This window comes from Rhinatrema bivittatum, unplaced genomic scaffold (genome assembly GCF_901001135.1).
Source record: "Rhinatrema bivittatum unplaced genomic scaffold, aRhiBiv1.1, whole genome shotgun sequence".
NCBI lineage: Eukaryota > Metazoa > Chordata > Amphibia > Gymnophiona > Rhinatrematidae > Rhinatrema > Rhinatrema bivittatum.
The window spans coordinates 36,541-52,183 of NW_021820744.1; the positions used below are offsets into that span (position 1 = coordinate 36,541).

The following is a 15,643-nucleotide window of genomic DNA, read 5'->3' on the forward strand; positions in this document are numbered from 1 at the left end:
TTGCAGTGGGGCCCAGTTCTAGGGGGTTTAAACCAGAGCTCGGTTTTATTATTTTGTACAGCCCCTGGCATGCACGATGTGTTACTCGCGAGTGTCGTCTTTCCTGGGCTGCAGCTTCCTAACGTCACGTGCATTTCAAAAACCTCTATTTCCCTGCTAATGTATTAGCAGCAGGTAAGCTCTAAATACCATCCGTCAGGAGCTGATTTTTTTTTTTTATCCAGATAATCCAGTGACTGATGAACCTGTCTTTTGTATGAATGTTGAGCACAGTAGAAAGCCATATGCCATTGGCACAGCTCCCTATACATTCTTTACTGGAGAGCTGCTAAAAAAAATAAAAAATTAGTACCATCACCTCGATCGTTCACTGGTTTAGCAAAGAGTTAATTGAAAATAATCAAGTATTTTCGACAGCAAAAGGATTTGGTTTTAAAAATATTTCGGCGCAGCAGCGATGTTTGTGAGAAATATGACTGCACACCCTTGATAAGGAAACCTTGTTTGTTACTGCTGCTTCCCTGGTCTGAGTCCATTACGATGCCCTCCCCTGTGTGGGAAGAGCACAGCTGCTACAGTAAATCTCATCCAGCGACTGTATCGCCCCCATTTTGTGGTTCTGAAGGATGAAATTGAGAAATGGAACACTGTGCACTCATCCTTCACAGCTCCAATCTTAGGCCCGTGCACTTCATTTTCATGCTTGTATTCCACGTCAAATGACATTAAGTGAGCGGCCACCACCTTAAAGTCCAGCATCAAATGCAGCTTACTTTTTTTTTTTTTTTTTTTTTTTTTTACTACAGCTTTCCATTACATAAAATAGTTGGGATTTTTTTTTTTTTTTTTCAAGATTCGATGTAGTCCAGTTGTGAGGTGAGGAGGAGAAGCCACGACAGATTCTCTCTTAAAATTCCACATAGGAAGCGGGAGCTCGGATATATTTGCCCACAACTTTAAAAGGTTTATGTTACTCTAAAAAAAATCTTGGTAGGAGGAAGTTGATATAATGCATTAAGAACTCTACTGGAGAATCGGAAATAAGTGGCTTAAATCATTAAGCACAATAAAGCAAACTATTTGCTTGAAGATAAGGGTCCCAAGGGAAGAACTTCTCTGAAAATAAATGGGACTTGATAGATTTCCATATCATTTATAACTTCCCTTAATTATACTTGGAAGACTTGCCAGTGAAACTGGAAAATTGGCAGCCTATATCCATTATAGTAATTTTGCCAACCATGGCAAGCAGCTGGCTTGACTGGATCTTATTTCCCATCACTCTCAATTAATCATCAGCTGGAGATGCCTGAAACTCTTCAGAAAGTCGCAATACTGCCTGACAGTATCTGGACCGGCTTAAAACGGTCAAGGTTTATTGAGTTAAATGGGGGCTGCGTTGTCCTTCAAGCTAAACTTATTTTGGTGCAGGGCCGCTGGCTGCCTAATGAGGGCGGCTACTTCTTTGGTAATCGGATGTGAATGTGAACCTTGACCCCCCAGTGTCAAAAGAGAGGTTGCAGTGGTGTTGCATGAAGGATGCAGCATCCAGATCCACAGACTTCATACCAATTAGACAGAGTGGAAAAATACATCAGTGCTGACTGAATTTATCAAAAAGACTTGTGGGCCTCGGGTCTGTTTTGTAAGCCCCCAACCAACGAACAAAAACCCTGCCACAGTCTCATTAAAGCCGCTGTCGAGCGATTCCCAGAAGTGCCAGCATAGTGTTGTGCAATAGTCACAAGAGTCCCTTAGTTTCAGTTCCATGGAGAAAGGGGCTGAGCACGTAGAGTTGAATACCCACTGGGAACACAGGGAAAAAGGCAATAGGGATACTTTTCAGGGTTGCTTCCCATTTCCGTTGTTGTTTAGGACACGCTTGAGGAAAAGGTGCCGCGTGTGGTCATCCTTATCACTAGGGACTCTGCAGGACTTGGGTCAGGAAAGAAAGTTACTAGCTTCAAAATTCTGAAGATCAGATTTAAGCAATGAGCAAAAAGTTGCTTGCATGATTTTGAAATAATCTTATCTTTTGATCAAGTTATTAATTTCTTGCAAATTCTGGAAGGGAAGAATTCCATAGGAAAAAAAGCAACCCCCTAAGCAAAATCGTGTACATTAAGTGCTGCTGGATGTTTGCACCGGGGGAATCAGGCAAATGTTCCAGTGGTGCTTTTTTTTTTTGGTTTTATTGTTCTCGTCTGTCCAATATTTTCCTTCCAGTTGTATAAAAATTAAAGCTTTTGGCAAAAGTTGTACTATCTTCTGATAAATATAATTTCTGCTCTTTTAAATCTGGCACTCCATACTCTGTGATAAGCTAGTTTACAGTACATTTTTGTATTAATACATATTTTCTTGCAAAAAAAGAAAAGAATATAGAAATCAAATATTTTATGCATTTAATTTTAACACCGTTGGCATTTAGACTCTATTTCTGCTTCATTTTGGGATTAACTATGCTATTATACTTATTTTCAGTGTATCCTATATCATTGATATATAACCTGAAATATAACGGTGGTGCTACAAGTTAGTAGACAGAGTGGGTTAGAAGGAAAACAACAATTGAATTTTTGGGGGGTGACCATACCTATGGCACAAAAGGCACGTAATCTAGGAGTGATGTTGGATTCAAGGTTAAGAACGAAACCTCAAATACTAATGATAGCTAAAGCTGCTTTTGCAAGATTACAACTAGTTCATCAGCTGAAACCCCAATTGCCAGTGTCGGATGTCAGAACTGTGCTTAATACTAAAATTGATTACTATAATGCTCTTTATATGTAGGCCTACCAGAATCTGCAAGGGAGCTGCGTTTTAAGGATTACATGTATCAACAGACTCAAAATAGAGCCTTTTTGATAATAGGCAACAAAGATGTGGAATAAGTACTGTACAGATTTAGAAGAAAGAGGAGAATTATAGTTTTTTAGGAAACATTTTAAAAATTAGTTTAAAGGTTTAGGCTATTAATATTTATTTAGATCTATGTTTTTGTATTGTTTATGTTTGGAAATTATAAATGTTTTAATATGTACACCACACTGATCAGCAAGCTTGGATGTTGCGGGTTGTATAAAATAAATAATAAATTTCAGTAGGTACAAACCACTCAAAATGTGTCCTTTTTTTTTTTTTTTTTCATAGATCTGGATCACTCTTGCTCCCATAAATGTAGAATGCTAGAGATGTTAACTGTCAGAAAAAACACCGGCATTTTAAGTTCACAGGAAAGAGTATGTTTATAAATTGTAATAGTAGCATCAGTGAACATGATTGTAGACAACATAGCTTACAGTATATGATAATGTAAATAGCCAGGAGAGCTACATTGAGAGGAGAACTTTCAAAATAAAACATGCGATCCTATATTCGTGCATACATGGGCTTGCATACATTTTATAATCTACGCACAAACGCATGTGGACAATATAAAATGTGTGTATGTTTTATAGGAAACATATGCGCACACGTTTACAGTAAGCTATTGCTTACATACACACATATGTTTTTTCCGTGGGAGCAAAGTTCCGATTCTTGCGGGACAGGCTCATTCTAAAACGTGCCCCCCACCCCTGCACGTCTACAGACCAGCGACCCTGGCAGTGAAATATGAAAGGATGCTGTTCCCCGGTGACGTAATGGCCGGCTGAGGAGAGTCTGGAAAAGATTTGCAGGCCCTCAACAATCCCGGATTAACCATGCGTGGTAAGTTAATAGAGGAATGGAGGTGGGGGGTAAGGGGTAGGGTGGGGGTGGTGTAGTCTTTGGAGGGATGAATTGGGGGGTGGGGTTTGTGGCTATTGGTGTGGTTGAGGGTGGGGGTGGATTAAGGGGCTGTTGAGGTGATGGTTGGGGTGGAGGTAGGGATGTGACCCTATAGAGTGCTAAAGGGGGTTAGATAGGTTTGGATTCGGGGGACTAGGGGTGTGCTTTACAGGCAAAAAAGAGGTATGGGGAGTGGATTTGGAGGGAATGGGTAGTAAGAGGCAAAGCAGGGGACGGTCAATACAGAACTAATTGCTTAAAATTCCTATTTCTTTGAATAGGTTGAGGACATCAAGAAGATGGCCTGGGAGCTCCAACATAAGAAACGGGAGTGGCTAATGCACATGTAAGAAGGAGCATGTAGGTAAGTTCACAAGAGTACCATCAGGGAGCTAGGTACAGGTAATTGTAATTGCCACTGTCGGGCGGCCACTCGACAGGACCCTGTCTTTACCTAATGCTTCAAGCAACCCTTATGCACATAAACTTTATTTTTGCCTATTCTCAGTCACTGAGAGCCCTGACATGAAGCAGTACTTGTTATGCACTCATCAGCCTTGCAGTCAACTGAGGGTGGTATACCCTACTCCTCTTTCTCTTAAAAGCCAAACTACCATTCTACAAACACCTCTAGAGTTATAGCAGCATCCCATCCCTTGGCGTCTTTCTATCTTAGGTACACCCCAACATAAACCATCCAGACACTGAGCCTACTAATGAGCCCCCAACACTACCTAGTAATTATGGTTTACTATACAATTCTACATAAGCTGCCAAATTACTGGGAGATTATCTGTGTCCCATCAACAGGAACATTTACCATTGTCTTCCACTAATGCAATGCATTCAAACTGCTAGCAGATGATACTCATCATGCCCTGGAGCTGACACACAGGTTTTGCTGTCTTCACAGTTATCACCAGCTCGACATCCTCAGAGGAGACGGAGGAAGAGCAGCTGGGTCCTCTCCATGCACCTGCACTTGTATTATCTGCTGGGGATCATCTTCCACCACCACAAGCAGTGGCCCTAGCAGTGGAAGAGCAGCTCTCCAAGTCCCCCCCCCCCGACACACAAAGGGAGGCCCCAGGCCAGAACAGCCATCCACCCATCTCCCTTTCCCTGTAGGACCTCCTTCCCCTTTGGCCTGGGACATCAGGACATTGGTCCTGAGTCTCTCCAGTCCTTGCTGGGCGAAGACATTTTGCAGGTCGCTGGAGACCACCTCCCAGATCCTCTACAGTGCCCCTTGGCAGCAGAGGCCATCTTTGGCCCCGGAGCTCCAGTATCAGTGCCAGAATGGACCTCAAATGCCATAGGGGGGACATTGGAGGGTATGAGGGACTTGCAGGCTGACTTCAGGAGGATGGTGCAGTTCCTGGAGCGGCTTGCTGAAGGTCAAGAGGCCATCCCAGAGCTCATTGGAGAGAGGCACCCAGCATAGCCACCAGCCCCTTTGGCATTTTTCAGAAAGTGCTGAGAGTCCTCCCTCCACCTGTTGTCTTTTTGTTAACATTGAAAATAGTTTACAAAGTTTTAAAATATGTTCATCTTATAAAAGTTAATGTGTATGTTTTCAGTGCTGTGTGTGGCATCAGCGTGTGTTGGTCCTTTTCCATCCCCAGTAAAGCCCTTTTCATGACGCCCTCTTGCAATCACTCTGTCACCCACACGCACTGTCATGCATGTAGCTAGCCATGCAGGTCTGTACCATGATCTCCGTCCTCTGTTCAGGTAGCCTTACAGCTGCCGGTGTGTAACCTTTGGTTAAGCGGGTGAACGCTATATACTTATCCCCCCTGAATGACCGTCCTGTAATGAGAACAACACAGCAGAGTGTTTAGTCACCATTTTATCTCTTAGCTCATGCCTTCCCAAACCGTGGGTCAGGATGCCAGATAAAGTCGTAATGCTTCACTGTTGGGTGGTGTGAGATGGCCACAAGTGCCTCTCAAAGCTGATGTCTTTACACAACAGCAATACCAGTAGCTGAAATTAGTGTGTGTGTGCGGTCTGTGAGCCCCAGTACACACTGGCAGGCCCTGGCACGGGTTTCATTGTTAACATGAAGCCCTGCCTGAGGAAGGATTGGGGTCGCAGCGGAGTTTGTGAGCTTGCAGTGGTTCAGTGGGCCAGTGCTGCCGCTGCTAGCACTTACTGACCACCGTTGGACTTATGACCTGCTATCAAGGGAAGAGAAATGTAAGTATGCAAGCATGCTGGAGATTGCTGTCGCTCGTTTCTCCTTACCTACCACAGACCCTGCCATCCCTTCCCACCAGGTGTTCTCCATCTTCTACCCAGGGGCTAAAGGAAACTCTTTTGGCTGATCCTGGAGAAAGTCTTTCTAAGATCAGGAGGGATTGTATGCTGGAGAGGTTTGATGGTTACATAGCTGTGGAAGGTGAGAGAAGGGATATCCCCCCCAGTTTGTCTCCAATCGAGACAAACTGGGGGGGATGTGAGGGAAGGGAGAAGGTGATAGCTGGGGTCAGGGGACTGAGAGTGAGGAGGGAATAGTGGAGGGTGAGATGGGATGACAAATAAAAAGGTGACGTATTAAGGTCATGGAGTAGAATCGATCATATGGGAAAATGAAAAGGGCTGAGGGGTGAGCTGGGAAAAGAAAGGGGATGAGGGGATGCAGTAGAGAACATAAGCTGGCATGGCATAGGTTGAAAGAGTTTCTATGCCGGAGAGGAGGGGTGGTTCATACTTTGGGGCAGGGGTAGGCAGAGCCAGTCTTGGAGTGCCACAAGCAGATCTGGTTTTCAGGACATCCACAATGAACATGCATGAGGTATATTGGCACCGTGCACACAAATATACCTCATGCATATTCATTTTGGATGTCCTGAAAACCAGACCTGGTTGTGGCTCTCCCGGAGAGACGTTGCCTACCCCTGCTCTGGAAGATGGAAGAAGGAATCGGCTGCCTAACAATTAGGGTGGTAGCTGAGTGATTGTAGAAAAGGGATAGCAATTCAGCTAATTCGTTAAGGTTTCTCTCTAGGCTCAAATGTATTAAAAAAAAACTAACAAGGGATGACATTGGTTAAATATTTGGGAAGACCCATCTTACCTCTTCAAAGGGCCAAACAAATTAGTGTAGTCTTGCCACAAGCACTGGTATTGTCTATAGCAGCGCTTCTCAACTGGTGTGTCGCACACCGGTTTCTGTATGCAGAAAACAACGCAAAAACAAAAACATTAGCTTTATGGTCATTTTATTCTGTATTTAGTGAGGGTCTGTCTGTGTTCTGCATGTGTGACCCAGCTAAAGGTCTTCTGCGAGCTTGTAGTTTCTGTGTAGGGATCTATAGCAGCTTGGCTTGTTCTGTTTTCCTAATACGAGGTTTGTTGGTGTTCAGGGCCTGGTGTAATTTCTGCAGTTCTGCCTATTCATCTGTAGAGTTGTTACTGTTTGAGCTCCATATTGCAGGTGTTACTTAGTGCACATTAGTTTGTGTGCATTATTGCAGATCCTGGAAGTCTGATAGGTGCTATAGTTTTGTTTTGCACAGAATGCAGAGTGGCCTTTTTGGGTTTCCATTCCCGTTTCTGTTTCCATATTTGTAATTTGTGGTCTTTCTGTACTTGGTGAAGGTCGATTCTATGTGTGTGACAGAGGTGAGGTATTTTACTAGCATGTAGGCATTTGTATCAATATTATTAGTTGTGTTTTCTCCATAGATCATGCATTGGTGGTAAATTACTGTTTTTTCATAAGGGGGTTTATTGTACCTGGTAGGAGAGAGTGTTTATGTTGCTGGTATTGAGATGTCACCAGAAATATCTTTTTTTGTATGGTAAATTGAACGGGGAACGCCCTAGTTTTGCTCTGCACCCATTGTTGCAGGTCGAGGGGGTTCCTGTGGAATGCAGAGTGCTTGTTTACATTTAGCTTGGTGATGGTCACATGTTCAGTGTGTCACGCATGTGAGAACCATCTGTCAGGTGTGTCCCTGGTCTCTAGAGTGCAAAGTTTGGTTGGCTGCCCTGCTATTAATAGCACAGCACAGAGAGACAGGGGGCACCCATGAAATGGCCCTTTCCACTACTGCACATCTTAGAGGTGTCTCATATAGAAATGCTGGTAAGCACTCCATTAATTAAATCTCTTAAATGTTCCACGAGCTGCAGAGGTGAAGGAAAAGAAGCGCATTTTTCCTTACCCGACAGAGATGATGACAGGTTTCTGATGAATACATTATATAGCTACAATACTCACACAAGCTATGCTCCCTTGTAGGGCCCAGATAACCAGCCCAAGGATCCCTGCCTTCAACTGGTAATCCCTTCATCAGAGACGGCTGAGGGGGGATATGATTGAGGGCTATAAAATAATGAGTGGAGTGGAACGAGTAAACGTTAATCGGTGGTTTACTCTTTCAAAGAGTACAAAGACCAGGGGACACACAATGAAGTTACTAGGTGGCACATTTGAAACTAATAAAAGAAAATATTTTTTTTACTCAAGTTCTGGAATTCGTTGCCGGAGGATGTGGTGACTTGAACAAGGTTTGGACAAGTTCTTGGAAGAAAAGTCCACAAACCTTTATTAAGGTAGAGTTGGGGAAATCCACTGCTTATCCCTGGGATAAGCAGTGGATTTCCCCAACTCTACCTTTATTAAGGTAGAGTTGGGGAAATCCACTGCTTATCCCTGGGATAAGCAGCATAGAATCTGACTACCCCCTGGGATCCTGCCAGGTACTTGTGGCCTGGTTTGGCCACTGTTGGAAACAGGATGCTGGGACTGATGGATCTTTGGTCTGACCCAGCATGGCAAATCTTATGTTCATAGTGTGTACAGCTTTGTTCACCACATACCAGATAAGATATAGCAAAACTAGAAAAGATACAGATAAAGGTGACAAAATGATTAAGGAGATTCATTCCTTTTGATAAATGGTTCAACAGAATAGGTCTATTTATTTAGATTTAGCTTATGCCTTTTCGTGAGTTACATTCAGGTACAGTAGGTACTTCCAAAACATTTTTACAAAAAATTTTTAAAGGAGCATTTGTTTACTGAGGCTTTTATCTCTTGCTCAAAAACAGGTGAACTGTCAAACTTACCAGCAGGAGCCTCCCCGCTATCTATCGTTAATATAAATGATTAAGGAGGCAACACTTTCTACTCATTATCCAATCAGTCATTTAATGAAATAAATATTAATCCCCTCTTCATGAACACAGCATCAGAAATTCTTATAACGTGCTTCTAAGATGTAGATCCACCGCCTCTCGCCGTGCAATGGGCCTCAAGCAGTATCAGTGGTGAGCACTCAAATGTAATGCATTTGCCAGTTCTGTCTTCTTGATCTCCCTCTCTATTGTCAAATATTCTTTATTCTATGAAAATTCTTAATGTCTAGTTAAAAATATTATTTTTCTTTACCGACTAAGTTCCGGGGTCACTCCATTTTTTAACCATCTGTAATTATATCACCCGACATGCTCGCGTTTTGGCAAACTCCACCACCTGCATCAGGGGTTAACGCTCCTATCCCTTTACTGACCCTCACAGCATGGCAAGTGCCAGGATTGACATTTGAGTACTCACCACTGATACCGCTTGAGGTCCATTGCATGGCGAGAGGCGGTGATCCTCCACCTGCACGTCTCCGCCTAATTTTATAAACCTGACACATAAACATGCAAGTACTGATGCTCAAATATCTTACATGCAGTAAAAAAAAAAAAAAAAAAGGGGGTGAAATGGGGAGGGGTCATGGGCATTCCTGCGCAGGGTCAAGAGATATGCGCATGCGTAGCGAAGCCAATGTGGCGCACGTCCAGAGCAATTCTGCACTAATTTACTTCTGCTGTAGATCAGATGTAAGTGAATACAAATATTTTTAGCCATATATGTAGTGCTTGAGGGATCTGGGTAAACTGGGAGGGAGGGCAGGCTAAAGAACCAGGGGAGTCTTGATAACCTAGACATAAACTGGTGAAACTGGTCATTTCCAGCACATGTGCACGTTATAAAATATCCTCACTTGTGCTTGTAAATGCAGACAAATCCCTGCTGTGCATACATACATACATGCGCTGTGCACACATACATGTGCTAGCCCTATTTTATAACGTGCGCATGCTTGCACACAGGATCCTGTGTATGTTGCCGCACCCATATACATGTATATATGGATATCCACATACTCGTTTTAAGTTACACTTAAATGTAACGTTTGGCCAGTTGCGGGGCTGTCCTGTGACCAGCCACGCTCACCCCATTCAGCTGCCAACCTAACCAAAGCCAAGTTTGCTCTCTTCGTTGGAAGAATGCTGCTGACCATCAAGCACCGCCGAGAGCAGTATGGAACGCCATCACATTGCTCCTCCCCCGAGCACCTCTAGGTGCATACATACCCAATGCTCTGACCCTTAAAGGAACCTTGGCGGGAAAAGCCCCATGGCACCCTCTGTTGACATCATCCACCCTATGCCTACTTAAGGCTCTCTTGGACTCCCAGCAGATGCCTCAGCAACTTGTCAGCAATGTGTGTTGCTCTCGTGTCTTCATGTTGCCTTGTTTCTCTGCTTGTGTCCTGCCTTTGGCTTTGCCTTGTCTTTGTACTGTTTGTGCCTGTGCTTGTCTTGGTTATTCCCCGGTTCTTGTCTGTCATGATCATGAATCTCCTAGTCCGCCCTATCCTGCTTTGTCCTTGGTGACTTGTTTGACTTGGCCTGCTCTTCTAGCTATGACCTCTGCTTTGGACCATGACTATCCTCTTGATTACCACCTGCCTTAACCCTTGGTCTGGACCTGGACGACGACTCCACGCTGCCTACCTCGACCTTTGGATTGGACTCAGACTTCGTCTTCTTCTAAGCCCTGCCAGCCCCTGGAACTCAAAAGGCTCAACCTGCGGGGAACGGGGCTGGTACAGGTGAAGTTCCAGATCCTGTCCCAGCTAGAGCGTGTCTACCAGTATGGGTCTAGTAGGTTCGCTAACTAGGCTGCTTCAACCACACAACAGTCTAGGATTTCACATGTGTGACATTAAAATTGAGCTTTACCTGTATAAATACACTTTAGCCATGGAAGTGGGCTTTTGAAAATTGCTACAATATATGCCATTGAATTGTCCATAGGATATTCATGTGTAAATGCACTTGAAAAATTCCTACAATAATGTTACATTTAAATGTATAACTCTTTTTGAAATGACCTCCTATGAGTATAACTTGTGGCCCCATATTTGAACATATATGGTTGTGTGAAGATCTTCTAGAGTATTTTATAACCAGCATGTGTCAGGTGCTCACAGATTATAAAATGCATAGATGTGTACACTCCCAACATACGTGTATATGTTTCCTTATGCACAAATGTCTGCAATGCAGTGAAAGCACATACTTTTCTTACTTATTTCAAAAACATATGCACTAAGTCGGTATATTTTAAAACTTGTGCATAATTGAAATTGCCAGTTTGCCAAAACCTCCACCAATTTATCAGTCATCCTCCAGGTCATCAAGACCCTCCTAGTTCTTCATGCTGAGCTCCCCCCCAGTTCAACCAGACTTCCTACCCAACCAGCAGTAGACGATAAATGATTCTGATACAAATTGCCCAAGATAATTAGCAGGTGTAAAATTCAGTAAATAAGTTGCCAAATGGACGCGCATTCGGCTTGATTAAATTGCAACATACGCCCCAGAAATTGCTCCCACCCCAGAAAGCGCCTGTAGATCACCCTTTTTTTGCACATGAAAGTGAACGCGAGACCAAAAATACGTACATACGTTTGACATTTATAAAATAGCATATGTAAAAACCGCGCTGAAACTGAGAATGCTGTGAACTCAGGGATGAAGAGACCCGCCCCCACTGACGTCATCACACTCAGCGGCGAGCCGGTAAACGGCCATTTTCCACCAGGTGTCGCGCGCCGTGCGTCACGCGCCAAAGGGGTGCGCCAAAGGGGCACTCCCCTTTGTGCACCCCTTCGTGCAATCTTTTGTGCTACGCTTATTTTAATTCCCTTAAGTTTTTCCTTTGTTAATTAACCTTTTTCATAGTGTTTAGTAATCTCTTACTTATTAAATATGTTCAATGTATTTGACTTAGGAAACCTATTTTCCTGCATACTCTGTTTTTAATGTAAACCGATATGATTTGTATCTGATACAAGAATGTCGGTATATAAAAATCCAAAATAAATAAATAAATAAATAAAATATGCCAATTTTACGCACATAACTCCTTTGAAAATTCACCCCCAAGTGACTTAGAACCAATTAAACAAGTCTATTTTTAAGCTTCATAGTTTGAAAGTCTTCTTTTAAGGAGAAGAAACTTTTAGTCTGCAGTCCACCAAAGGATATTGCCGTGTTCTAAAGCGTGTCTTCATTTTAAATTTGGAAGTTGCGGAGTATAAGTATTTTTAAATAAATACTGCTGTACTTTCATTTCACCAGGTGTCAGAAGGACAGGAGATTTGTGTAATTGAAGCTATGAAAATGCAGAACAGTATGAGTGCTGCTAAAACTGCCAAGGTATGCTTCTCTTTTATGTCACTTCCAACTGTGTGCAACTTGTCTAATTAGAATAAATATACAAAACTAGGAATTGACGAGAATGTGAAAACATAGCTAATAGTAATTGGACTTTAATGTTGAGCCAAATTAAGGTATGGCAGAATTTTTCTGACTGTTTTATTTTCTAAAAAATAAATTGTAAATCTGAGAAAGCATGGCCAGGACATCAGTGGTGGTCAAAGGGTAGATTCCTGCATTCCATGCTTGCTATGTAGCCAAAAAAACAGTGCTGTTGGCCAGAATGTTCTCATTTCCCTTGGTAACTCAAAATTTGTTTTCCGGAGTATCAAATCATTTTGTGCCTAATTCATTACTGAATGCAGATTCCATTGTTTTCTTGTTTCTATTTCCCCCCATCTTCTTTTAATTTTAAGAGTTTGCTCTCTATGGGCCTGATTTTAAAAAGCATTTACACGCGTAAAACAGGGGTTTCTGAAAATTGCCTCGATAGTATGTAACATGGGTAAGGTGGGACCCATGGCAGTCTCCCCTCTCCCTCACCCCCACAAAATACACACGACTCAAATTGGGAATTGCCAAGTCCGCAGTTTATTCAAACAATCCATATCTGAGCCTTACATAATCAAACACGGGATCCTCCGTTCGAAATTATCCATAGCTGTAACACTACCACAATCCCAGTGACATACCGCTTCTCCCTCCCCTCCCCCAAGCTTTTCTACCCCCCTCGGCAGTCCCACTGCCGATTGAAGTTCCTGCCCGCAACATCCCAGCAGGAAGAACCAGCAACCTGTACAGTGACATCACTGTACTTAGCTGTCACGGGTAGCATCCCCTCCCCCAGATACACATGCCCCACCACGATCACCCTACAGGTCTGAATCTGATCCCTTTAACAATTGTCAGCTAGGCTCGGGTTCTCCACCACAAACAAGGACAATGCACACCCTTGTTTCCTCCCCCCCCCCCCCCCCCCCCCCCCCCCCCGCTGTGGCCTGGTTAACCCCACAAAAACAACATCTCAAACGCCTCCTGAAGCGCATTGTTAAAAAGGTCTATTCCAATATCTGACAGATGTATCCCATTCAACCGAAAAAAGCCCAGAACACACATCCAATGCCCACTCATGCCATACCCAAAAGCCACCTTGCACCTCCACCCACGCACCAACTTGTCTTGACCTTTTTGACCCCATGCTTCCATAAAAATTGATCCTGAAATTTAAATCTGATTAATATGGTTGGCAATCCAGTTCATCAAGTAGCTGAAGTCTTTCCAGACAGCTGCCACAAACTCTTTATATGTCCATTCCCCCAAATCATTGCCTCCCAAGTGTACCACCAGGACTTCCAGGGCAGGACTCTTCAACTCTCTGATGACCAGCAAGAGCTGGTTCCATTGCATGCCTCGCCTCCTAAAGCAGCGTATTCGCCCTCTCTCCACTGCCTAACCCAAAAATCTCACCAGAAAGCCTCTGCAATGCCCTTTGATAAGCTCAATAAACAAATCAGTGGCCCACAACCCAGGCACACCCAACATCAAGGCCACCCACCTGCAGTTCTGCAAGAAACAGAATATAACATGCATTAATAACTCCCCCCAGCACTTTACCTCCTCCTTTCATCAGGTGATGCCATCATATCTCCGAACTAACATAAGTGAAAGCCCAAGAATGTCGCCTCCCAGTCCTCCGAATCTGGCCCTCTCACAGTCCCGCCTCCACCGTGCTCGTAGCTGTGTTGATACAAAAAGAATGCATCTTATACCACTCCGCATTCCTTCCTGAGGTCGTAATTACTGAACTATGTACACTAGCGAACCGATTAATGCGTCAGAGAGTGATCTGCATGTATCAAGAAAAGGGCTCCAACCTAAGCCCACACCTGCAAAAATGTTTGCATGCAACAAACAGAGCACACCAAACAATTGTCATTCAGACCCAACATAATCATCTGCCCCCCATCCCTCTGGTCCATCTTGGATTGGTGAATATGGAGGTAAACCCGATCCTCCACTACCCACACATTCTCTCTCAACAAACCCATGCATCCCGAATGCCCCGCCAACTCAGCCACCAGCTTGCTCACCCTTATTGCCCAAAAAAAGCAAAGACAAACACCACACAGAAAAGCAGCACCTCATATGAGGACCAACACACACATGCCAAACACCCAGCAATAACTAGCAACTCAGCATACTGAATCGGTCTCTTCATATCCCTTATTGGACCTTGCCCCTCTCCCATCCACCAAGCAAATGTCTGTTGCAAAAGTTCACCACCGGATTCCTACAACCCAAAATCTTTTGAAAAAAGGAAAAAACCTGCCAAATGCACCCATGTTGTGGCGGCCAAGGAGTAAGCCGCTAGCTTTGCCCACAAAACATACTGCATAATTTCCAAGTCTGGAACAGGACCCCCTCTCCACCCTTGGGTTCAGAAGAAACAGCATCTCTCCCCTTCTTGTAGAAACACCCATGTTGCTCGAGCCACCAGTGTCTTAATCATGTCCCACACTCCTGCCCTTCTGCTCCCATCTCGTCCGCATGCAGGGACAAGTGCCTGAAAATGTCCCACTTGGAATGAGAGGGGGGCATCAACAATTGAGTTCTCAACACCCGGAACATGCGTTGCCATTGCTTTCACATTCCAGTTAAGACATAATAAGAAAAACTCATGCAACAACCCCACACCCATTCATACTTGGCTGATTGCCAATTTATGACCTCAACTACTCCCCTATTATCGCACCGAAATAAAACCACCTTGTCCTTCATTCTGTGCCCCCACAATGCCAAAGCCACAACAATAGGAAATAATTTCAAAAAGATGATATTCTTGGTGAGATCTCTCTCCAACATAAGAACATAAGAACATAAGAAATTGCCATGCTGGGTCAGACCAAGGGTCCATCAAGCCCAGCATCCTGTTTCCAACAGAGGCCAAACTAGGCCACAAGAACCTGGCAATTACCCAAACACCTAGAAGATCCCATGCTACTGATGCAATTAATAGCAGTGACTATTCCCTAAGTAAACTTGATTAATAGCAGTTAATGGACTTCTCTTCCAAGAACTTATCCAAACCTTTTTTGAACCCAGCTACACTAACTGCACTAACCACATCCTCTGGCAACAAATTCCAGAGATTTATTGTGCGTTGAGTGAAAAAGAATTTTCTCCGATTAGTCTTAAATGTGCTACTTGCTAACTTCATGGAATGCCCCCTAGTCCTTCTATTATTCGAAAGTGTAAATAACCGAGTCACATCTACTCGTTCAAGACCTCTCATGATCTTAAAGACCTCTATGATATCCCCCCTCAGCCGTCTCTTCTCCAAGCTGAACAGCCCTAA

At 43.6% G+C, this 15,643-nt stretch overlaps 1 protein-coding gene across 1 annotated transcript in view; it reads left to right on the forward strand.

Annotated features, from left to right (window-relative positions):
- Positions 1-15,643, forward strand: part of LOC115082069 (propionyl-CoA carboxylase alpha chain, mitochondrial-like) — a 61,443-nt gene that overhangs the window by 31,745 nt on the left and 14,055 nt on the right. The window contains exon 2 of the mRNA XM_029586335.1: positions 12,211-12,288. Coding sequence (XP_029442195.1) covers positions 12,211-12,288 — 78 coding nt within the window. The remainder of the gene's footprint in view (positions 1-12,210; positions 12,289-15,643) is intronic.